This window comes from Vanessa cardui, chromosome 21, assembly GCF_905220365.1.
Source record: "Vanessa cardui chromosome 21, ilVanCard2.1, whole genome shotgun sequence".
Taxonomy (NCBI): Eukaryota; Metazoa; Arthropoda; class Insecta; order Lepidoptera; family Nymphalidae; genus Vanessa; species Vanessa cardui.
In genome coordinates, this window is record NC_061143.1 from 1,081,217 (window position 1) to 1,108,520 (window position 27,304).

General features: G+C 34.8%; 2 protein-coding genes across 2 annotated transcripts in view; both read right to left on the bottom strand.

Annotated features, from left to right (window-relative positions):
- Positions 1-2,112: 2,112 nt before the first annotated feature.
- On the bottom strand, positions 2,113-16,871 carry LOC124538829 (solute carrier organic anion transporter family member 2B1-like). The gene is made up of 12 exons (XM_047116041.1): positions 16,535-16,871; positions 12,956-13,120; positions 11,537-11,707; positions 9,775-9,975; positions 8,936-9,127; positions 8,214-8,335; positions 7,432-7,527; positions 6,772-6,962; positions 6,119-6,232; positions 4,602-4,723; positions 3,811-3,951; positions 2,113-2,420 (listed from the first exon to the last, which is right to left on the bottom strand). Exons 1-12 carry the CDS (start codon positions 16,539-16,541, stop codon positions 2,248-2,250), a joined length of 1,695 nt encoding a protein of 564 aa, XP_046971997.1. The 5' UTR covers positions 16,542-16,871; the 3' UTR covers positions 2,113-2,247.
- A 3,554-nt stretch (positions 16,872-20,425) lies between these two features.
- The window catches only part of LOC124538960 (venom serine protease Bi-VSP-like), a 32,887-nt gene continuing 26,008 nt past the window's right edge, over positions 20,426-27,304 (bottom strand). Inside the window, exons 6-9 of the mRNA XM_047116247.1 lie at positions 23,869-24,032; positions 22,754-22,855; positions 22,125-22,309; positions 20,426-20,804 (exon numbers count right to left, since the gene is read on the bottom strand). Of these exons, the coding sequence (XP_046972203.1) occupies positions 20,655-20,804; positions 22,125-22,309; positions 22,754-22,855; positions 23,869-24,032 (601 nt within the window). The 3' untranslated portion in view covers positions 20,426-20,654. The remainder of the gene's footprint in view (positions 20,805-22,124; positions 22,310-22,753; positions 22,856-23,868; positions 24,033-27,304) is intronic.

The following is a 27,304-nucleotide window of genomic DNA, read 5'->3' on the forward strand; positions in this document are numbered from 1 at the left end:
GACAACTGCGAACCGCGTTGTTTATATAAAGTTGGAATCAGACGGTTCGCTTATTGTTCATTTTCTTATTTCATTTTGCAAAGTGAAACAAAAGTGAATGAATTCATTAGTGAACTGATCGGTTCATTCGGCATCATTAATTCCCACTCCGAATGAACGAAAAATGAACAGTCTGAACACAGAGTAGGATAGATTATGTAGATTTGGCCATTTTGACTCGAACGCTGTGGCAGACGGAGATACGACTTCGTTCGACGCCATCTTGAAAGAAACTACGGATGAATGTTCGTTTTTACGTCATTCCAGCTAAACCATGTGAACATAGAATGAAAGAAAAATGAACCATTCACTCAAAAGTACATTCACTCGAATGAACCGTCTTATATCACCTTAACATTACATTATTAACAGCCCACACACCCCCAGCAGGGTTAAACCCCCTCCCTTTGAGAAGGCTTGGAGCATATTTTACCACGCTGCTTCAAAGCGGGTTGGTATACACACGTGGCAGATTTCACCGCAGAGTCCACCGAGCTCGAGATGAATTATAAAAATGCAAGCACGTGAAAATTCAGCGGTGCTTGCCCGGTTTTAAGGCCGCTGTCACTGGTTGATATACACGCGTTCTAACCACTGGACCATCTCGGCTCCGATGATCTTGAAAACATTAATAAATCTTTATGTTTAACCAGTGGCGGATTTACCAATAGGCTAAGTGGGCTGGAGCCTAGGGCGGCAGATTTAGAGGGGCGGCAAATTTTGCCCAAGTTTGTTATTATCTTACAGGAATTAAAAAAAAGAACATGTACTCATTACGTCCGTAATCCGTATACTCGTCACTACATAGCGGGTTGGAAAAACAATCTAGTACTGACAGAAATATCACCTAGTTTATAATCATACTAATAACAAGAAAAAACCGATGTAATGAGGACGATAGTACACAAATCATAAATGTTGCAAAAAAGTAGGGGGACAAAAATTGAATAGCCTACTAGCGGCAGATTTGTAAATCCGCCACTGTGTTTAACTATAATTTTCTTTGCTACAATATAGAAGGAACTATGAAATTTTAATAAAATTGTCGACTTCTCTTGTAAAGGCGATCAATGGAAGATACACAAACTAATATATTTATAGTAGGTTAAACAATATAGTTGCTTAAATATGGTATATAGAGGTATTTATGAAAATAAAACCACATAATACATATTTACGTTAATTTGTAATTAAATAAATATTAATTAAAAACTTAAATACAATTATTAACACCACCATAATATTAAATCTAATCTTAATATTTTAATAAAGTAAAAAAATACATAAATGAACCACATATAAAAGGAATATGATATGTATTGGTAATAGTCCAGGAGACAGCTGCAAGAAACCTAGTCAATTTGTGTCATACATACAATACTCCATAATTAAGTGTTATTTATAACAACTACAACCTGTAAATTTCACAATGCTGGGCTAAGGCCTCCTCTCCTTTTGAGGAGAAGGTTCGCAACATATTCCACCACGTTGTTCCAATGCGGATTGGTGGAAAGTGATATTTGTATGAAAGCTAAATTGTTTAATGAAGTTTTATAATTAATACCTCATGCCTGAACAACAAATAGCATAACATAAATAATACTATCATTTTCAAATCTGCCTCCCGTACTATAAGAGTATTACACATATGATGTTAATGTTTAAATCTATATTAATAATATAAATTTGGATGTAACTCTGTCTGTCTGGCTGTTGACTACGAAAACCTTACCTGACGCAAATTTGACATGTGTGGCTGTAGCTTTATCATAAACAACCCTTTCAGTACAACCATATAGGACAGGTGTATAGTAGGACACAAATTAGATGTAGCATCTGAAAATGCAATGGAATGAAATTAAAACCGATTACTGCCGATTTATACAACCAATAGAAATAGCTCTCTATCGCGCCATTCGACGCTATTCGTCGCTATAGATTAACGCGTCAGAGAAAGCAAGTGCATGTAAATCGACGCGTCAAATTGACAAGTATATTAGGTCATATGATATTACAAGTTATTACGTTTGTGCAAAGATCATATTCGCATGAGAAATAAATATTGATAATTTGGTATACCATACTCAATTCGGATGTGATCGGTTTTACGAATTTTGCCGATGCGACATCAAGTTGTGTCGTACTTTACGTAATCCCACAAATTATTAAACCTATTCCACTGTGACTATGTTACATACTATGTTCCTATCAGCTATGTTCATGACTAGTGACGAGAAGTTCGGGAGTCGGTCGATATCGACTCGCGATGATGCTGACGATGCCCGACATTATCGCGAGGGCAGCACTAACGGCTCCAACGGACCAGATTGAAAAGTCATGGAACAGACATATGCCGTCTCTCTCGTACGTACACGTCAAGTCTGCAACAAGATAAATAAATTAATGTTATCTCTTCTGATATTAAACACATATTGAAAACACAAAATGTTTTTTTTAAAGATTTTAATAGATTTTAAATGAAACGAGTCGAGATGGCCCAGTGGTAAGAACGCGTGCATCTTAATCGATGATTGCGAGTTCAAACCCAGGCAAGCACCGCTGTTTCATGTGCTTAATTTGTCTTTATAATTCATCTCGTGCTCAGCGGTGAAGGTAAACATCGTGAGGAAACCTGCATGTGACAAATTTCATAAAAATTCTGCCATATGTGTAATTCACCAACCCGCATTGGAACCGCGAGGTGCAATATGTTCCAAACCTTCTCCTCAAAGGGAGGGGAGGCCTTTAGACTAGCAGTGGGAATTTACAGGCTGTTGTTGTTGTTGTTGTAATGGCGGCCAACAGAAATTTACAACCAACATAAATTTTTAAATTTTAATCTATATTCGGGCAGTGCTTCCGCACTACTTGACGACCGCTAAGCCAATGGACCTTGAATTTTTTTTCGAACTGTTGGCCCCAATGGCTTCTACAGCATCACCGGGCAGGGTAGACGAGCTAAACTACTCAAGCCTTGAGATAAGAACCTATTTAAGGGCTCAGAGTACGCGCATCATAAGAGTGCCTCCTGTTAGGCCGGACCTCGGCTTAGGAGGCCGTTGTCGACTGCAGGGAGAACATTTAATAATAATAATAAACATTTATTGAGCAAATTACACTACTTTCACACAACATAAAAAACAAAACATAACAAAATATCACTTATCCTAAAATACATCAAACAAGAAAAAAAAATAATAACTAAAAATACAACAGAACAAGTTTTGAGAGTAAAAAAATTAATAATTAAAATCATATCAGAGTCGGTTAACAAGAGGGACCCCGACCCTATTATATATATATATATATATATATATATATATATATATATATATATATATATATATATATATATATATATATATATTTGCCTATTGGAATAGAGTTGTCGATAGTGAATGTGTCGACGAGTCTGTCTGTCATGTGGGACGTGCTTAGGACGCCTTTTTTATATATTATAGGTTGGCGGACGAGAATATGGGCCACCTGATGGTAAGTGGTCACCATCACCCATAGGCAATAACCCTGTAAGAAATATTAATTATTCCTTACATCGTCACTGTGCCACCAATCTTGGGAACTAAGATGTTATGTCCCTTGTGCCTGTAGTTACACTGGCTCACTCACCCTCGGATTGGAACTGGGACCGGGAAAAGCGAACCTTATTCCTTATACAGTCAGTCGCAGTGTTGCTACTTTTGATTCGAATTTTCTTCTTATAATAGATTAACGCTTTATCCTTTAATTGAAATAAATGAATGCAATACTTACAGCCGATTACCATGTAGAGGAAATGTCCAAGCACATGCGATAGGACCCCCACTAATGCGAAGCTAACTCCGATGGCTATGGGCTTGTCCCGGCGGGGCACAGCGCGGAGAATCGCCATGCCTTGCATGAGGAACGACGCCGCTAAAATGATGAGGATGGATTATAATCCCGAAGTCAGTAATATATGTGATCAGGGATATATTATCATATATATCATAGGCATTTATTAACTTTAACTATTTCATAAATACAATCAAGAATCCTCCTTAATTTTCTGCAGATTTACAGCTGGAAATCTACAAAATTAGACCATATCCGACTATTTGACGACCTCCGTGGTCGAGTAGTGAGTACACCGTTTTTCATGGCGCCACTTTGAGGTCCCGGGCTCGAATCCCGGCCGAGTCGATATAGAAAAAGTTTGTTAGTATTTCTATATTATCTTGGGTCTGGGTGTTTGTGGTACCGTCGTTACTTCTGATTCTCCATAACACAAATACTTTAGCTACATTGGGATCAGAGTAATGTATGTGATGTTGTCCAATACTTATTTATTTATATATGAGAAATCTATTTTTATTTGACAGGGAGACAAAGAACAGCTCACGCTATTAATATAGCAAGATTGCCACTATTATTTACTGGCAACCCTTAGTTAACAACATTTACAGATTAAAAATTGCACAAAGGGTACCACATACAATATGTTCTCTTTGGACTATCCTGACTTAAACTTCTTACCCAAATCCAGTTGGCACTTTTGACTGAAAGGAGAAAAAGGCGGGACTCACCAGTGGCAGCCAGCACCAGCGTGAAGAAGACCAGGTAGATGTTGTAGACGAGCCAGCACGAGGGCAAGGTACAGCTGCCGCGAACCGCCCTTTGTGGGCCACACGCGCAATTGTCGAACAACCTTTGGAATTATTGACGTTTGTTAAACCATACATAAATAACATGACCATTATTTTTGTCTTATTTTTAACAAATATTACACGGAAAATTTTGGTAGAAAGTCCTCATCGAAGCTTTTTCTGGTGTGATGTTTACTTGAGAAATGGATGCTCAAAATTAATTATGTGGATTTATTGTTGTGTCCACAATTGTGAAATAAGTGAAAATTTAGGCGATTGTTTTTTGTATGGAGTACCTATTAAGGTCACTACTTATTTACCAACTTTAGATTATTTTTTGTAATTGAAGCCTTTTTGCAAAATATTGGTATGGTTAGAGGTAACATAGACATAGACTATAGACATTGAAACAAAAGTATTAATCATTTGGTACATCGACAATGCGCCATCAACCTCTGTAACTCAGATATTCCGTCTCTTGTGTAGTCCAGCCATAATAGAAGTGAGATTTAAGTAAATCTAAGTAAAGTTGAACTATAGTCGATGTGCCAAGCTATGACAAATGTCAATAAACAATTTTCTCCCCTTTAATACCAAAATTATGCTCGCTCAATCACTTCTTCTCCCAATTATTGACTATGCCGATGCCTGCTTTCTAGATGTGACGGAGGAGCAACTTAATAAGTTAGAGCGCCTACAAAACCTCGCTATTCGTTTTATTTTCGGGCTACGTAAGTATGACCATGTTTCTCATCTCCGCTCTCAACTTTGTTCCCTCTCCGATTTCGCCGAGATATGCACATCCTTTCTGTCCTTTTCAACATACTCAATAATCCGTATACTCCTTCGTACCTTAGCTCCCGGATCAACCTCCTACCCACTCCCATACGCTCCAGGCGCTCTTGTATCACTTCAATACTTGGTGTGCCTAGGAGTAACACAAAATTTCGACTGCAATCGTTCACAGTACGAGCTCCGATACAGTGGAATAACCTACCGAAATCCATCCAAAACAGTGGTAGTATTGAATTATTTAGAAGCCGCTTGAAACATTATTTTCTCTCACAAGCTAACCCTTCATCTTAACCTTACTTCTCCCCATGTCTTATCTGTTTTATTTTATATACTAAATTAACATCGATCTGTAAATAAGTATGTATATGTATTTATATAGTATATATTAATAATATACGTAGTATATGTATTTTGTGCATTGTATTTTTATGTATGTTTATGTATTATATTTTTATTTATGTATGTATTTATATTTTCATATTTTTCTATATATTTTCTATACTAGTCTGCACTATCTTGCCCGCTACATCACTCCGTCACTCACCTCCATAGGTTGACTGGAAGAAATCTTTTATAGAGATAAGTAAACCTTTGCCTGTACCTATTTTACTGTACAATCATTGTATGCACATATTTTAGTGCAATAAAGAATATAAACTTACAAAAAGCCATTCAGGTCTTCATATTCCCTGCAGCCCGCGTGGCACGGAGAGAAGTACGTCGTCGAAGTATTTAATATACACACCGGACTGAAGCCGTAAGTCTCTGATTTACATCTAAAAAACAATTGTAGTATATATTTAGAAGTCACCTTCCTCATATACAGGTAGTTTGGACACATATGTTACGCTTTTACGACCTATTCACCGTCTCATTGTCTTTTACCGTTTTAAAGTACGTGATAATTAATATACATATACAAAATAAATAAGTGATTTTTTATTGTCCGGATTTGAAACAGAATTTGATTTTTTTATGGTATAGTTTGGCGGACGAGCATATGGGCCTGATGGTAAGTGGGCACCATCGCCCATAAACAATGACGCTGTAAGAAATATTAACTATTCCTTACATCGTCAATGCGCCACCAACCCTGGGAACTAAGATGCTATATCCCTTGTGCCTGTAGTTACACTGGCTGAAGATAGAAGCTAGAAGATAAAAGATTCACTATTCCTTTTTTTTTCTTATAAAAGAGGGTAGGGGGTTTACAAATAACAACTTAAATACAATTTAAATATAACATAATAGTCTTACGTAAGAAATGAATGGTTTTTATATTAGAGATTAAGACTCTGTTATCCTTGGTACGTACTCGCATCCAACACTGCAGCCTGGCTGCAAGTACTCCCCGTTGAAGCCAGCGATATCCCCGGTGCTGCAGCTAAGGCCAGTGAGTACGGCGAAGAATGTGGTCACCAGAACGCAAGTAATGCCGCCAACTTTGGAGGCTGTGTTCGATTTGACACCGTCACTGCGCCGACCGGAAAACCTCATACGAAATATCTGGGCAAATCATTTATATGGCTTTTATTTAAACCATGTTCTAAAACGAATTAAATATCATGAGAACCACAAATGCATGCGAAACGTCAATTAAGACGATTAGATTTGAGGAACGTCTTTAAAATTCACAAGATATACTTGTGATGATGTTGTTTTGGCTTTTCTGGTCATGATGTCTATTCTGCGAACCAATTGCGCAGTAACATGAGCGAAAACATAGGTGGACTCTCTTTTTCCTTGTTCTCATAATTCCATCACGCCTGATAGAAATCCAAAAAACATCACATAATAAGTGGTTGTTACCTATCCTATCCTATTATTGTAATGAACGTGAGTCCTACTAAAAAGCAAATGTAATTACAATTGGCTTTTATTTCAACGATGTTGTGTACTAATATTATTAACGTAAGGTTAAAAGTGTGTATATGTATGTATATGTATGTATAGTAATTTGTATGTGATTCCTTACCGAGACGAAGAAAATAATAACGAGGGAGCGGAAGATGTCCATTATAGTGCGCGCGGTGCGAGGGTCTTGACGCAGAGTTTCAACGTGGAACTTCGACTGAAATTAGGAAAGAGCCATATGGTAATTTATGTTTTTTGATTAGTTTAGTTTACAAAATTCACTTTTTTACTTTCAAATTGAACACATTTTGCGTTTTATATTTTCTGTTTTTACTGGACATCAGCAGATCGTCGCTACTCTTCAAGCTAGTCGTACATTTGGTCTCACAAATTATGCGCTTGGGATAAAACAGTAAGTTTTTAATCCTATTTTTTTTTAATTTGCATTTAATATTATAATATTGCGGATAATTTAATATTATAATAATGACCAAAAATGCCTTGTATATAGAACACGTAATTTTTCATCGACAAGACTTAACCCACAAGTACTGTCTAGATATAATACGAGATAGAATAGTGAAGTAACCTATCATGAGCAGGTCGACATTATAAGTTATTAATTTGGAGCAGCGGCTCGAAAAAAGTTCAAACAATTTATCTAAAGAGAAGATGAGGACTATACCTAACCGCTCGACATGTGCGGCCTTATTTAAAATAAGAATTATTATTACTATTATTATAATTTATATATTTGTCTTATTGCTGCTAGTTATTTTAGTCCAGAGGATCGTAACGGATTGTGGTTTAACGACTGCAAGCACTCTCAAGGTGATGATTTGTAGAGTATTAATCAGGTTTATTTGTATATAATCAAGAGATTTACATTATAATTTAGCGGACCTGTATCATGGATGTGTCAAAGCTGACGTAACCGAAGAGAGCCGTGTTGAGGAGCGACAGCGCCACCGTCTGCAGCATTAATGGCTTATTGCGAAGCATACGACCAATTGGCGTTAATACACCTGGAAAAGCGAATATACACTATAAATATAATTATAAAGCAGCCTGTCTATTTGACATTCGGCTGGCCTTCAAAACTGCAGATCCTAAGTTTAAACCGTAGCCAGATGCAATTTTATAGAGTTTTCCTCAAATTTTTTTCATAAGAAGTAAAAGCTTGGAAGTTGTTGGTGGACCTCATCTATAACACACATTTTACGTGTGACGTAAAGCATCTGATGAGTTTACTTCGGCCTCAGATCCTGAGACACTGTTTACTTTAGATTTGCCATTTCTACCGATTTCAATCACATCAGAAAAACTTAATACGAGTATATACTAGCCTTACTTTAAATGTATTATTTTGTTAAACCAACATATTGCCTTAAAGGTAAACAAACTGTATTACTGATGCCAATATTGTAGTATTTTATTAATACATTAAAGTGTGTTGCCGCTTGCAGCAGTATTATGCAAATATAAACTAACAAGATATCATCATTGTTCACCAATCCTTTTTCTGAAATAGAACCTTTTTTGGTTAAGATTCACGACGATTCCAAATACGAGCTATCCTAACTTATTAATTAAACAATAGCATATATGTTTTCAAAATAACTTACAGTTGTATTCAATAGGTTCGAACTCCTTATAACCCTCCATTTTCCTCGGGAACAGTGTGAACAGGATACAAAACATGAGAGTCAGCATCGAGAGAGACACATGTGCCTCCCACCAGTCCTCCCTCACCGAACCACTCCTCAACCAATTCTGACCACTCAGACCGAGTGACAGTCGAATTGATATAAGAATACCTGAAATTTTAAAATAATTATTCCGATATAAAATTGGTAACAAAAAAATGGCCTCTTGAAAATACTCGTATTCCATAATATCAGAATGAATTTGTGCCCTTTGTTATTTAAAGTTAAAAGAATGTCTTGCTCTCCAGCATGCAAGAGAATTCTGTTCTTCTCCCTATAATTTGAAGAATTTATTACACAGATGTTTAAGTGTGAGAAATAAATGTCTGCTTTCTCACTATGGATTGGAAAAAATTGAGGTCTACGCTCATGTTGACGATTAGTGTGTATGTTACCCTATCTGAGGCCGAAATGATGTATGAGTAGAATGAAAATAAAGACGAATAATCACTAATTCAAGTACCTATCATAATTTCAAAAAAAATATCATAAATTTTTTGGCATGTTTTAATTTTTTTTCTAATCGTTCTTTACACTGCGACAATTAATATGTACATAAAATATATACATAATACATATTTCAATCAAATCAGAATATACTTTATTCAAGTAGACTTTTGAATCGTCATTTAACAAAATTTTGAGTGAGGCTACCGCCGATTCGGAAAGTAGGTTCTACCAAGAAGAACCGACAAGAAACTCAGTAGTTACTCTCTTTTTTTATATGTATAAGTGCTAATAGTAATTTAACTCCTCACCATAGAAGTATGGGCCACTCTCTGGTTCGTGGTCATCCAAATACGTGATCCCGTGCGCCCACACGCTGATCTTTGTGAGTGCACAAAGTATTGCTGTGATAATGAGGAACACGGTCCTCGGAACCAGGAGACTATCTTCAGCAGATTGATTTTTTAAGTGTTGCTCGGAGTATGCGGAGATCACACCACCTCCGCATAGTTCTGGGTAAAAGAAACATGTCCATTAATTTTCTATGATACTGATGATAATTTTGATTATATTACATTAGGTTCATATATAACTGATTATATTATATGAACCTAATCTTTAATAGAAAACAATACATTTATGTTTTCTATTAAAAATTAGGTCTAGCTTTAGACTTTAGGTTTGGTGTATATATGGCAGAATTTTATCTTGAATAATTAAGTCACCATACATATTTATCTTTATGTTAAATTAAGTACGTAGTAAATGTCATGCCTGGTTTAAAATTACTGGATGCTACTGATTTAGAGGACAGTTGTATACCCTCGGTAATACAGTTTCTATTTAATCCATGGTGACTTATAAATCAACAAATAATTATATATCTTCGTGGCAAGACCGACTGCGTAGCTACTCGGGAAGTACCAACCCGTGATATATTCTTGCACTAAATAGCAATAGCTAAATTTCTGTGTTCCGTTTCATAAAGTCAGTGTAATTACAGCAGAAGGGGCATAACATCTCCCAAGGTTGTTTGTGGCAGAATGGTCAATATTTCAAACAAGCACATTATCTATGGGCGGTGGTGACCAATTGCACATTTGTTTGTCATAAACATAAAGATGATAAATGCTTAATTATAATATTAAAGCAAGTACATATAAGTATATTATATGTTAAATATATCGACCATACATGCGATATGGTCACCAAAATTATATGCCTCTTTTTAGGCTGGATCCAAATTGTTTGTTGTAAGTTTAACGTAAGATAAATTATTATCAATATCTTAATATATGCGTTGCAGATCGCATAGCATATTTTCTTTCTTTCTTTCATAGCCCTAGCTACGATTCGAACTTATTGCTTGGCCATATCTACACCTGTATAAGTTGACCATTGGACTGATGAGGTAATAAAAATTATAGTAGTCAAGTACGTGAGGAGATTCTTGTTTTATCTTTGATCGATGAACCGGTGTACGTATCCGGCCGAGTTTTTTTAGTAATTACAAGATTAATTCTAATTATCTATTATGAACAAAAGATACTAAGAATTGACAATACGATAATTATTCGCTATGTTCAGATAATATTAAATAATATTTGCTCCACGTTCTTTATTACGCAATTAAGTTAATAGTCAGAGTTCCAACCAATCATCAGATATTATACGAGATGGCCCAGTGGTTAGAACGCGTGCATCTTAACCGATGATTGCGGGTTCAAACCCAGGCAAGCGCCGCTGATTCATGTGCTGATTTAAGTTTTTTATTCATCTCGTGCTCAGCGGTGAAGGAAAACATCGTGATGAAACCTACACGTGACAAATTTCATAGAAATTCTGCCACATTTGTATTCCACCAACCCGCATTGGAACAGCTTTGGAACAAGGGAAGGTTCGAAACATATTTCATATGTTCCGAACCTTCCCCTCAAAGGGAGAGGAGGCCTTTAGCCCAGCAGTGGGAATTTACAGGCTGTTGTTGTTGTAAATAAATAGTACTTAAATTTACTAAGACTTAAAAATTAATGTGCAATGTATTTTAGAACTATATTGTAAATACATTCTTACCTACCGAAGGTCGCCCAGATTCAGGATAGGGGAAGGCTAGAACTATCAGTCCAGAAACGGCTGTAGCTCCAAGCCAAGCCGACAGTGTAAAGTGCCTCATCCCTCGTCCATACCACGCCACCATCGCGCCCAAGAAAAACTCAGCAAAACCAACTCCCAATTTAACCCAATCTGAAAATTTGAATTGTTTGTGCGTTATTTACTGTGTGGTTTCAAATTCTTCCAACAAAAAGTATTACATTCCAAAGACAATTTTTTTTTTATGTAATAATTGAGAAAGTTAACGAGTGGAGCCTGTGTAATCGTAGGGGGCCCGCCCAGGCTTCGCACGGGTGCAATACTGATACTAAACATACTACAGAATTTGTTTGCTTACGACATCACATTATACACTTCTACAATTATACGTTTTGGCATCTGTACCGTATATACATTCATGTCCACGTAGTAGAAAAATTACAAACAGACGATGATGTCCGCGTGGCGTGGGAAATTTGCAAAACTCAACGCAACATACACCCGATCAAGTACCAGTATAAGCTGACCCCCAATTCATATCGACAACCATATCAGAAGGAGCTAAACTTAATTTGGGCGCTTATATTTCCACAACTTTGTATTATTTGCGTATAAAAAGTAGCCTAAGTTACGCCTTAGTACATTACCTACCCGCCAATGAAAGTCCTGTTCAAATCGGCTCAACCGTTCCAGAGATTACCCGGAACAAACAGACAGACAGACAGACAGACAGACAAAAATTCTAAAAATGTGTGTTTTGGTATGTGTACCGTATATAAAGACAAATGCGTGTAGCAGAAAGCGGTAATTTTAATATTACAAACAGACACTCCGATTTTATTTATTTGTATGGATTTTACAGAAGATTAATTGTACTAAATTATAATGATAATAATACGTCACTGTTATGTGGGACAGAGGACGACTAACATAATTTCCTAGTGGAATGTGCCCGAAATACTGCCACGAAACACGAGCTGACGCGACGTTTCGATTTAAATTTAAAGGATGTCGGCGTTTTTCAAAGCTCACTGTCTATACCCGAGTCAGATATGGCAAAAAGGATTTACCAGTTTAAGCTCATTGTTGGTGGAGGTGGAATGCTATTAAGGGAATGATGGGACTGACATTTAGCTTTGTCACTAAAAAGTCCCAAAAAAATCAGAATTAAAAAAATACGTTGCCGATTCTATTTCAATATGACAATATCTTGAAATTGAACCCCAGCTTAACCGTAACTGAGGGCCCAATCTACTTATTAATGAGTTAAGATACGATCCCGATTATTTCGACGCAAATTTTTAATAAAGAAACAAAAACTTGTCGATTCCATTTGTCCATTTGTTCGTGAATTTGAAACCTAGATTATCAATATATCGTTACTTATAAATAATATATTACCTTCATTTATTGATGACAGGTACCCAGTACCCGCATTTCTCCTTAACAGGAGGTAGACATTGCTCTCCAGAAATACTACGATTAGTAGCGCTCCTTGCAGGAACAGGTCGAACCGCGGAATTGTCAGGATATACTTGCGCAGGAGAAACCATCCCTTTGTTATTACTGAAATAGTTAGGAATGTTACAATCAGTAAAATGTAAAATCAATATGACTATAATTGTTCAAATTGGTTTATAATCGGCGGAGATATTGCGTATAAAAAAGTTCATCCCCAATTTTCCACCCTTGGGGGTTGTTTTTTTATCATTAAATTTAAATGGGACCACCCTTGCGGTATTACCTATATACCGAAAAAAGATTTGTTCAAATCGGTTCATAATTGGCGGAGTTATCGCGTAACAAACATAGAAAAAAATCATACGAGTCGAATCAAGAACCTCCTCCTTTTTTTGAAGTCAGTTGAAAATACTGATAGAGTTTCATTAAATAATATCAACATAGTTTAAAAGCAAGTCGCTTAACGCTTATGAACAGTCAGAGTCAGAAAACCTTCGTCAGTGGTCAAATTCATTCCTTTATCAAGTCCTAAACTCTTAGTACCTTTTGCATCTAAACGCCAAATAATTGCGACGCAATGTGTCATTCTCGATCGGTAAAGCAGATTATCGCTCATACTGAGCACACGAAAATAGATCATAAGTTGACGAACTTTTTCTTTCCCTGACTGTACATAGAACTTTTAAACTACGCAACGGATTTTAATGCGACTTAAATCAATAAACAGATTGATTCAAGAGTAAGGTTAACATTTACGACACATGCATGCAAATATATATTTTTAATGTTTGTTCTCAGTGGCGGAGTTACAAATTTGCCGCTAGTAGGCTATTCAACTTTTGCCGCCCTAACTGACTATGTATGATTTTTGTTCTATGGTCCTCATTACATCGGCTTTTTCCCGTTATTAGTATGACTGTGAACTAGATAACATTGCTGTTACTTACTGGATTATTTTTGCAAGCCTCTATGAAGTGACGAGTATAAGCTGAAGGGCTTTGTAATAATAATAATAATTAGTATTGAGTATACACAGTATTTAATTAAATAACTTGCTAGCATTCTGGCTACCATGCCATGCGGTCTTGATTTAAATATTACTAAGTTACAGTAGTAGTACAGTAGTCACGTTACCGCGGTTATGTTTAGTCCAGTTTTATTTAACTATGATTTGTATTAACATATTTAAGAGATCAATATAAATGTTTATTAACGTAAATTAATGTCTTCATTTTATAAATGAGTTTAATAGAAAAATACATCAACACAAACATGGAATAGCTTAATTATCTTAGCATAGGCATCTAAATTATTTATTGATAAGATTCCTCTTGCAAACGACGAAATTTAGTATTTAATTATAAAAATAATCGAATAACAACTGATAAAGATACAGTTTAATATGATAAAGTTGGATTTTGATTTAATTCTAGTACATAACACTATGTACATAATTTTTTGTTTGAGTTTAGGGTAACATCAAAATCACAATATACTTTATTCAAGTAGGCTTTTACAAGCACTTTTGAATCGTCATTTAACAAATATTAAGTGAAGCTACCACCGATTCAGCATGTAGATTCTACCGAGAAGAACCGACCAGAAATACAGTAGTACTCTTTTTCAACATTTAAAATTACAGTCATATTACTTAAATACAATTATAGATGTATGTAATATATCCTGTATGGAAGTCATCAAGTATTAACTCCACGCTTTTTTATCGTACGTATAATCTTTTATTGAATAATATGGTTTCTTTACCAATGTATTTCTTACAAATTATTTGAATTTAAGAAACGGCAAAGTTAAAAATGTCCGTTGAATTTTATTACAGAAACGGATGCCTTGCCCCAAGAAGGATTTATTGACTTTGATGAGTCGGAAAATTGGCGTTATAAGATTTTCACTTCCCGTAAACATAGGCATTGTTGGAAATATTAACTATGTCTTACAGCAATCAGCCACCAACCTTAGCAACTAAGATGTCTATTGTATCTGTAGTTCTGAAGCAATACTAAGTATTTATGTTTGGCGGGCGAAAATCTGATGCTATACGGAAGGTCTAATTCAATCGATAATCCTACCACCCAGTACCCTTATCACTAAATTACATCATTGTATAATTACTAATTACGTGTTATCTTTGAGCCATTATAATCACAATTAACGATTACTACATGGAACTCTTAAAATCTACTACTTATTGTAACATCCAGGCCATATTATTTCACGTTGCAGGGATGCGAAAAAATCTGGCACCACACGCTAAAAAACAGTACGCCGTATTGTTGTGTTCTGGTTTGACGGGTGAGTGAGCCAGTGTAACTACAGGCACAAGGGACATAGCATCTTAGTTCCCAAGGTTGGTGGCGCATTGGCGATGTAAGGAATAGTTAATATATCTTACGGCGTCATTGTCTACGGGTGACCACTTACCATCAGGTGGCCCAGATGCTCGTCCGCCAACCGATTCCATAAAAAAAAACGTTATAGTGGACTTCGCCAAGGATCAAGTCTTAGTTCATTGAAATTGTTTTATTGAAATTATTTTAAGGAAAGAAGGTTTTTGGAAAACTTCTTGCGCCTAGCCTCTCAATAAGAAGTGGATACATTTTAAACGCGTGACTAATTTCTGATGTTTAAATTGGATAGAGACCACTAAGAAGTCTTCGAAGTCTGGAAGAACAGATTCAATAATTGAGAGAATACTAGTGACGTCAGAAAACGACTACAATTAGACTATTGTTAACGATTATAAAAAAGCATTTCAGCTGTGATTATGCCTGAAAAAACAGTGCGTGTATTAACTACTAATGTAGGCGCGTGAAAAGGTTCACCTCTTCGATGCTATTAAAAATATTGTGTATGATATATCCTATCTCTATATTTTAAACAAAATATCTTAATTTCGTAGACATTATTTTTCACAATACACAATAATTTCTCTAGCCCGGCTATGAACCGGACTCATTAGTTACAGGCATGCCTGCCAACCAATAGACCCATGAGGAACCTATGTACCTATTATTACATGCAGCAAAAATGTGTATGAAATGATAATTTAAATTGGATTTCAGAAATATTTTTAATGATTATTTATGCATTATAAATACGTTTACATTTATGAAATAAATAAAAAAACATTACACACAAATACTACCATGCGTTAAACTCATATACATATTTAATAATAAAAAAAATTAAGTTAACGTGCAAAAGTTCAAAATTAATTACGCTTTTTTGACATTTGGTGTTTTTTATTGTAATAAAGACAAGATATCATTCAGTTCAGCCTAATTTTTCAAAAAATAATAAATATTTCAATGCTATATTTTTGTTACGAAGAAGCCCTAGGTGGGCAAGTATTATTTATTAATAAAGAATATTCCATTTATCAATACGGAAATAAATTCCAATATAATTACAAACACGAAAATAAAATATCTTGGATATCCTTCGAAAAATCAAATTCAAGGCGAAACAGTACTTTATTTATTAATAAAAGTATATACTTACACATCATATTTAAGTTTTGTAAATTAATTCATTAATATATTATATCACATTGGGTACGAATAATTTATAATTAACACAATATTTGGAGTAGCTATGCGTAGCGCACACGCCGCCGTCCGCGAAATCGTTTATACTGAGCTTGTACTTGATTATCGATCCAATAATCTTATCAATCCAAATGATTACACCAAAACTATAAGGACTTTGAAAATTGTCACACGCTAATTAATTCCAATTTTACGGTACGGTTTTGTGAAAACAGTAAATTGATTAATTGAAATCATTTAAAAAACTGTAAATCCATTATTTAATGTGTTTCATATGACGATTGGCTTCTAAGCCTCCAGGAAACTTCATTTCTTTAAATCACATGGATTACAAGCAGATGACGCCAAGAGGCTCCACTTCATATAGTCGCGTACAAAATTATTTAATTTTGCAATAATTTTAACCCCCATATGCATATTTTTGAGTTATCATGTTATTTAGCTTTTTTCAAAATTTGTCAAAAATGCAACAAACGATTAAACGTTGGATATTTGTGAATGTTAAAATTATAATTATCGGTGCAAATTTAAAAATGCGAGACGGAAAACGAATTTTTTTAGATATTCGCGTTAATTTTTTTCATTAAAAATGCTTAATAATATAATAATTCAAGAATATAATTTTGTGACATCGTACTATAGAATAACATCCTATTACAGAATACAAATTGTATCTCATTGTTAGTGAACTTTTTGTTATTATGAGAAATAAATTATTTAAACCAATTACATTAATACTACATTGCTATTAATGTAACTTTCAATAAAATCCCGCCAAAAATGCTCACGAATAAAGATAAAAAATCGTGAGTGTTTATGTCAAAATGGTAATAATTATGTGCCATACGTGTGTCCACCTCAAGAGGTGAGCTGACCTTTTTCCAACTGTGAAAAAAAAATATTTAGATAATTTAATCATTTTATTACGTCAAGATAATATTTCAATGACATTATAAAATCGAGATTACAACTCTAAGTAGATCTGCGAAGAGATAAATTATTCTTAATAATATATTTTTTTAATATATCTTATAGGTTATTTGTGTTTTCGATCAACAAAAACATTTGTAAATATATTAAAACGTTTTGATATTTTTATAGTATTAAGTACACATGATTATCAGATGAGTTACTAATAATAACAAGATATTTGTTTAATGTAGTTATTGTTACTAACACGAATTGACAACGTATAATTAAAATACAATTTAGGTTGCTTCACTGATTTAGTTAACAATTTTTGTGTTTACAACTATTTACATTACTTCAAAAGGTTACCAACAAAAACAGAATACAGTATCAATTTTTATTTAGTATGTTGACAAAACAAAAGTTTACACCTTTCTTATATGGTATTGAAATATTAAATATTGCTATAAAATATATATTTACACATATGTTTGATTATTAAAATATATTAATCTCATACCTCTCTTCGTCACGATCCTAATTAAACAAATATAATCTAAATAAAAAACATATAAAACTTAAAATATAATACAACAAAATACATACAAAATTAATTGAGTATATCATTCGTATATTTGCAATATATATATTTTTATATAATAGATATAATTAGAACATTGAATACACTCATCAATGTAGTTTATATTAAATAATATATAAATAAATGCACACAACTGTCACAGAAGTAGAAATAACTTCAAGTATTACATAAAACAATTAAATAGAAAATAAATACTTGACATCATAAAAGGTCAATCTTAAATAAAAACTACTATGAATTTTTTGTTAGTAGTTTTTATTTAATATTTAACATATAACGTATAATTAAACGTATGTACTTCCCGTTTCATCCTTGTAATATATGTATTAATGAAATATACATCGTAAATGTGTAATTCCAACTTATGTTCTTTTATTGGAACACTTTGATCTTTGTGTAAGAGTACAAACATACTTTTAATACTGTAACACAGATGACAGATATGGCGGCTCCATTTTGTTATCGAGTAAATATAAATTATAATTCAATGGAAAATACTTCTGGCTGTTATTAACTGCGGTCATGATTTTTAAAGTAATGGTGTATATTATGAAACCGGGAATGATAATAACTATTATATAAATTAACTAACTGTGCCTGCGACGTTGTACGGGTTTGAATTTAACAAAAAATATATATTATTGTAGCCTAAATTACTCCTTACATAATCAGTTAACTGCAAGCGAAAGTCCCGTCAAAATCGGTCCAGCCGTTCCAGAGATTAGTCGTAACAAATAGACAGACAGAGAAAAGACATATGCATTGAATAAAAAAGGCCTTTTTTAATATTACAAACAGACACTTCAATTTTAATATATGTATAGATTATTAAATTTGTCAATGAAAATAACAATTATGTAAATTAGTAATATAGTATTATTATATTTGAATTAACTTTCCTTAATAAACGGTATATGTTTATTAGGGTTTTTCAAATGAGATTCAACTCAGGTCGCTATTTTGATTACATAAATAATCGCATCTGATTAATTGCTACCAACTTACATATATATTAAACTTATAACTTATACACGTATAACCTTAAATAAATTACTTAGTATACAGAATAAAGAAACGATATATCGACGCTGCTCCTGCAAAAGTCGCTATGTGTTTTTTTTTATATTTTTCGACTGTTGTGCCGTTTTAATCGTTATTTCCATACGGACGAACTGTAGAAACATTTTTGACATTACTTCTAAGGTTTAAAAGTATACAAATTTGGCTTTGCGATATTCATACATCGAAATTTCCATATATTGAAATAACGATATAAAAAATTATAAAAAAACACGTGGCGACTTTTGCAGGAACAGCGACAATATATCTATAGTTTGAAATTTTTGTTTTCAAAAATAGTAAATTTTGTATAACGAAAAAATGCAAATTCAAATAAAATATTTTTAAATAATTTTTTTGTCAAGTCATTTTACAGTAAAACAAAATACTTGATTACATATTATGTCTCTATAATGTACCGTCATAAGCATAAATAATGTTCAAATTAAGGTGTAAAATATCAGATCAATCACGTGTACGGAAATCACAAAAATTAAGAGAAATAAATATATAAAATAAAAATAGTATAAAAAGTGATTCAGAAATAATACTATTTGTGATACTTAAATACAATATATTAATCTTAAAATTAAACATTTAATAAGCTTATTATAAATAAACATTAATTCAGAATAAATATTGTGGGTCGGCTAAAGTCAAATTCAAACAATAAAATGAATTACATTAAAAAACGAAACACAAACAAAACAATGCTAGTAACTAGTCTGTATAATTAAAAAAAAAATGGTCGTAAATGACAGCTATTGCTGTCTCACTCGCACTGCTCGCGAAGAGCGAGACAGCTGTTGTTGTTTTAGCAACGTCATTGACATTTAATAATATTTTGTGGTATAGTGTTTTTTGGTCGAAATTACTTGCAATCGATTTCGTGAAATTAATACGATTGTGTCCGAAGTTTGCCGATGCACAATATTTATTACGTCTTGTAAATCAATGATGTCCTAGTAAACAGATATGTCATTAACGCGCAAAAAGTGAAGACTAGAAAACGTCCTAATTGGGACGTTTGCCTTTAGTCGTTTAACGTAGTCATACGTTATAATACATCATAATTACGTAGTAATACGTTTTGCGTAATTAAAACATCTAGTTATGCCTTTTACTTATAGTTTTTATCAAGCTATCCTTTTTACTTTTAACGAAATGTAAAAATAAACTAAAATAAACAGTCCCCGGCGCGGCACACTTTTTTCATTTATTTAGTATGGATATAACATATCTGTTTATTAGAATTTATTTAATATTTATTATCATTGTTGTAAATCTATTGTATACGTCATGGCTACGGATAATTAAATCACAAACAATCTCGCGCTGGTAATTAGTATTATTTATGGAACTTTGGGCTATAACGATCCACGTGGCAAGTTAAGTTCCAAATCCTTCTCCGTATGCATTTAAGACGCAACTTACACAGTTACACAGAACTATATATTGTCAACTTTTTTGAGTTCATAGCTAAATATATTTGCTAGTTTTGTCACTAAGCCCTGCCGAGGATGTTCTCCTGAAGCCACGGCACGAAGTTGGTGACGCGCGAGTACACACCAGGGAAGCCGGCTTCGGCACAGCGCTTCCCGTACGACACCACTCCGATTTGGAAGAAGTACGTCGTCAAATTTTGGGGGTAGTACTGGAAATTAAGATTATAATTATATTATTGTTAAAATAAGAAGGACCATATATTATTACTTAAAGAAAAATTGGGCAATTCAATTAACTTATAATTATTGGCCAGTGTACAGTAGTAGTAGTAGTAAAGTAACAGCCTGTTTCCCACTGCTGGGCTAAGGCCTCCTCTCCCATTAAGAAAAGGGTCTGGAACATATTCCACCACGCTGTTCCAATGCGGGTTGGTGGAATACACGTGTGGCAGAATTTCAATGAAATTAGACACATGCAGGTTTCCTCACGATGTTTTCCTTCACCGCCGAGCACGAGATGAATTATAAACACAAATTAAGCAGATATATGTAGTGGTCGTTGTCTGGGTTTTGAACCCGAAAACATCGTTAAGGATACACGCGTTCTAACCACTTGGCCATCTCGACTCACTTAAAGGAAAATTAGACAATATTAATTGGATAATAATTGGGCAGTGTAAAGAAATATTTGGAAATATTTAAAAAAAATGTCCACAAAAACAAAAATAACAGTTATTTAGAAGAAAAAGCAATGTTATAGTAACATTTATCCTGTTAAATATTATATATATTCTGTAATGGACACTTTCTATTGAAAATTAGACCTTTAGGACTATTCACTAGTATTTAAAAAAGACATAGTTGAGTCTTCGACTATAATCGGTAGACAGAGAGGCAGATTTTTTAAGGTAGATCGAATACACATCTCTCTTTAATATTGAGGCGGCAATAATCAAAAATCATGTACAGTCGGGGGTAAGAAAAGGTTCGTCACCTTAAGATCTATTTTCGCGTGCTCAGTATGAGCGATTATCTGCTTTACCGATCGAGAATGACATATTGCGTCGCAATTATTTGATGTTTAGACCCAAAAGGTACTAAGAGTTTAAGACTTGATAAAGGAATGAGTTTGAAAACTGACGAAGATTTTCTTACTCTGACTGAACATATACAACAACAAAACAACAGCCTGTAATTTCCCACTGCTGAGCTATAGGCCTCCTCTCCCTTTGAGGAGAAGGTTTGGAACATATTCCACCATGCTGTTCCAATGCGGGTTGGTGGAATACACACGTGGCAGAATTTCTATGAAATTTGTCACATGCAGGTTTCCTCACGATGTTTTCCTTCACCGCTGAGCACGAGATGAATTATAAAGACAAATTAAGCACATGAATCAGCGGTGCTTGCCTGGGTTTGAACCCGCAATCATCGGTTAAGATGCGCGCATTCTTACCACTGGGCCATCTCGACTCTATGACCGTACATATATGTGAGTTTAAAGCATTGGTTATTTGATCGCTACTTACAATCGGCTGCATCAGAGGTCCACCACTGTCTCCCTGACAAGCGTCTTTCCCGCCCTTCTTGTACCCAGCACACAGCACCCGCTCGTCAATCACCTGGGCTTTGTAGTCTACGTATGCTTTCTTGCAAAAGTCATTGCTGACAACTGGCAGCTGTAAAACTTGCAGGTGCGTTGCTGATGGGCCACCTGCAAATAAAATAAGTAAAATAATAAAAATAATAATTTCAGAGGTTTGAAAATGAAAACGAGATCAAAACTTTTTTTTCTATAGGTTTGGAGTAGCATTTGAACTCCTGATGGTAAGTGGTTACCAAAGCCCAAAGACAAAGGCGCTGTAAGAAATATTAGTCATTCCTTCCATCGCAAATGCGCCAACAATCTTGGGACCTAAGATTTTATGTCTCTTGTGCCTGTAGTTACAGTGGCTCACTCACCCTTCAACGTTGGAACGGAGCGAAGACAATAATACCAAGAACTGTTGTTTGGGGATAAAAAATCTGATGAGTGGGTAGTACCTACCCAGACGCTTGCACTACTACCTACTACCAAGGAAAATAATAAAAGTTTAACAATGCCATATTCTACCGTGTAAAAAATATTAGAAAACGTAATATATTTAATTTGACTTACGGAATTCAGTGTCTCCCCAGCCGGCTATGATGGGATTGTAGTTCTCGAAGCTCTTAGCTCTCAAATCGCTGGACAGAGGTATACATATCGGTCTGATGAGATCTGAAATACAAAACCGGTAATATTAAATAAAGTAACAGTATAAGCACAGCCCATGTATCATAACACGTTTAATACAAGAGGTCTATTAGGCCTCGTATGTATCTTGCGGTGCGTCTAAGGAAAACATAGACATTTCTATCATGCGGAGGCCGTAATGCCTATTTGATATATAGTAAGAAAATGATAAGTGTATTTATATGATGTCTATTGAAAACTCGGACTGTATGTTCGCGATAAACTCCAAAACTACTGAACGGATTTTGATGCGGTTTTCACTAATAGATAGAGGGATTCGTGAGGAAGGTTTAGGTATATAACATATTAAGGTTTTTGCGTAATTAGGAAATAGAACGACAACTCTTAAACATGTAGGAAAAAATCAACAAAAAATATATAAAAGCAGATTTCAACCTCTATCAGGAAAAGCATTTGTTTATTATATTTTTAAGAAATAACAATAACACCACATAACAATTAAGAGGAACAAAGGAGGTTCGTCGCACACGCGGTAACGCTTGTTTTTGACTACGCCACAATAATGGCGGCGTTCAACATTCCGCCAACCGATAAGACGCTTCACCAGACCGACTAGCTGCCAAATATTATTCCCTCGTAATTTAAAAGTTAGCGCTAACAACAACAACAACCTACAAATTCCCACTGCTGTGCTAAATGCCTCCTCTCCCTTTGTGCAGAAGGTTTGGAACATATTCCACCACGCTGTTCCAATGCTGCTTGGTGGAATACACATGTGGCAGAATTTCTATGACATTTGTCACATGCAGCTTTCCTCACGATGTTTTCTTCACCGCCAAGCACGAGATGAATTACAAAGACAAATTAAGCACACGAATCAGCGGTGCTTGCCTGGGCTTGAATCCGCAATCATCGGTTAAGATGCACGCGTTCTTACCACTCGACTCTTGGCGCTAGCCGTAATATATAAAAAAAACTTATGTCCACCTTCGAAGCCAGAGCTGGCCGCTAATAAATGTATATAATACAATATTTACCTGTGAACTGCACGTCGTTTTGCAATATCAGTAGTCCGATGTCGTTTGTGAAGGACTTGGCGTTGTAGCCTTCGTGCTTGATCTTGTACTTGATGAGGACGTCTATGGGGGTTGCGCCCTCGTCCTCCCTCGCGAGATCCAACTCACCGAGTCGCACTACGTATCTGAAATAATATATTTAATATTAAAAAAAGTGTGCAAACCAACCTTGGTGACGATCTCCGTGGTCGAGTGGTGTGTACACTGGTTTTCATGTGTACGCCACTCCGAGGTCTCAGGTTCGATTCCCGGCCGAGTCGATGTAGATTATTATTAGTTTTCTCTTTTCTTTCTTCCTTCTTTGGTAAAGGTTGGCGGACGAGCATATGGTCATGGGTCTTGGGTCATTGTCTTGGATCTGGGTGTTTGTACCGTCGTTACTTCTGATTTTCCATAACACAAGTGCTTTAGCTACTTACATTGGGATCGAAGTAATGAGATGTTGTCTGTCTGTGTCAGATATTGTCATATTTGTTTATTTATTAATACTCGCATATTTTAAAGTTCTTAAAGTTGGGGATGACGTTTTGCTTCACAAGCGCGCTTATAATTCGATGGAATATTAATCAAATATACTGGAGTGAAATCAGACACGAGACTAATAAGATGTGGCATGTCACTATCATAATCATAGGTCTGGATACAATATTTCGGAAATTTCTATTTATTTATTTATTTGACAACACCAACAAGTAGTACAACAAAAATACACAGTAAATCAAAATTCATAATAAGTAAATGGGTAATTGCCTACTTTTATTACAGGTGTTCTAAGATTACTTGGAAATTAAAATATAAGTCAACATAACATACATAAGTAAAAAGTTAATTGATATTTTTTTATAAGTTTATCCTATGGCAGACAAACTCCAAACTATAGTCGAATTCTGCTTCTTGTGCAAATATTTTTCTGTATCTATCTATATAGTGTACTAATTAATTGACACCATAGGTTACTATGATATCAAATCATTAGTAATTTATTTTCGGTTGCTCGTCAGGTATTAGGTACAAAAAACGTAGCCTGTAAGCTTCTTCAATACCAACATTCACCAAATTTCTTTTAAAAATTATTCGAAATAGCGTAACAGACAAATACAATTACTAAAATATTAGCACAGATGAATTTTAGTAGCAATTTTAGCAAAAACGATTAAAAAGAAACTTCAGTTCCCAAAACGCATTAAACAGTGGACAAAAAACCAATTCATAAAACATCATGAGTTATAGTAATCCTACATCCGTGTCTTGCTATTATAACATAAATCACAGAAATAACACTTACTGTCATTACATGAGAATAATTTAGCATAAAGCCTCAAGTTAATCGTCGGTTATTGCTTGTTATAGTCGAGTCATTATGGAAATTGCTTCATTAGATACGAGTATACGACATATTTATTTATTCGACGCGTCATTTAAAGGGCTTTTTCTTAAGGTCATGTGTTAAATTGGTTAATTTCGGTAAACCTCTTTTCTCTGCAATATTTATCGCGAAAACTTAAAGCATATTTTTATGTTAATTTACATGATTTATTTTTAAATCAATTACGAGTCATAATAACAAAATGACCAAAGTATAAACTAGTAGTTAGTTTACCGCCGAGCACGAGATCAATTATAAACGAAAATTAAGTACGTGACAATTCAGAGGTGCCTGGAACCCGCAATTATCTCTAACCACTAGTTAATGAGTGAGGGTTATTCCTGCGCGCCCTTAGAGCGAGCTGGGTCCAAGGACCCTGACCCATCGTGTCAAAATAGAAACGAGGAGGAACACCCCGGGTAGGGTGGGCAACCTCGGGACCCGCACCCAGCTCGCCCTTTAACCACTAAGCCGTTTCGGTTCTACGTTGTTGCCACTCGCTACTAGATGGCGCTGCACATAAACTTACCCACAGTTTATCAAATGGCCAATTATTATTAATATACAGTAGAACAAAATCCACAAGATGTTCTAGTACAAAATAAAATGTTAATGATTATTATTAAATATTGAAATATTAAAATAATTATTGACTGACTACACTATTAATATCAAATATACCCTTATCAGAGGATTTTGGAGGTTTTTTGAACCGTAAATTATTGCTTACACTGAACACTTTCAACTTGTTACCCATATGAGACGGTTCTCCTTATCTTATCCCTTCAAAATGTAACGTAAAAACTTTTATAACATCTTGAAAACAATACCAGAGTGAGCCAACACGATTATATCCATCTTGGAAAGAGAAGCACTGAAAAGCGTGGTGAAAGAGACAAAGACAAAGCTTTGTCATAGGAGAGAAGAAGACGAAATATTCAATCACAGCTGAACACGAAATGTATACTAATATTATACACGTGAAAGTGACACTGTCTGTATGTCTATCTATCGCTCTTTTAAGACCAAACCGCTGAACCGAATTTGATGAAATTTGGTATGAAGCAAACTCGAACTCCAAGAACTACTACTACTACTTTTTTTGCCTGACACATGACAACCGACACACTAAAACGCGAGCGAATCCGCGGGCTACAGTATCATATATTTTAGTGACGTAATTATGTTTGTCATTACGTGTTAATTGTTAAGATACTATATCATATATTCAAAATGCATCGTCGTGTGATCATCAGTTAACTATGATTATTCATAGTACATTAACCCTATGATAAATAATCTGTGGTACATACAGATAGACGGCTAGCTTTTACTTATCTGGGCAACTTGTAAGCCTTTGTGGTACTAACACTATCTTATTTAGATCAAGCTGTACTTAACTTCCTGCGCATTTGAATTTAAGTTATTCGGCCATTGCAGAGTGACTTAATTTTTTTTTATATATATTTTGACTTAGTAGTACCTTAAAGTAACCTTAAAGTAGTATAAGGTATAGTGTAGTATTACATCAGTTATCTGCCAGTAAAAGTCCTGTCAAAATCAGTCCAGCCGAACAAACAGACTGTCTGTTGACAGGGACAGAAAACGAAATTAAAAAAAAATCGGATGTATGCAATGTGTATATGCATGTACATACACATGCATTTAGTAAAAAGCGTTTATTATAATATTACAAACAGATACACTAATTTTATTATATTTATTGATAACATTCTCTTGGTGGTAGGGCTTTGTGCAAGCCCATCTGGGTAGGTACAACCCACTTATCAGTTATTCTACCGCCAAATAACAGTACTCAGTATTGTTGTGTTCCGGTTTGGAGGGTGAGTGAGCCAGTGTAACTACAAGAGTAGTAACTACAAGGCACAAGAGACATAACATCTTAATTCCCACGGTTGGTGGCATATTGACGATGTAAGGAATAGTTAATATTTCTTACAGCTTCATTGTCTATGGGCGATGGTGACCACTTACCATCAGGTGGCCCATCTGCTCGTCCGCCAATCTATA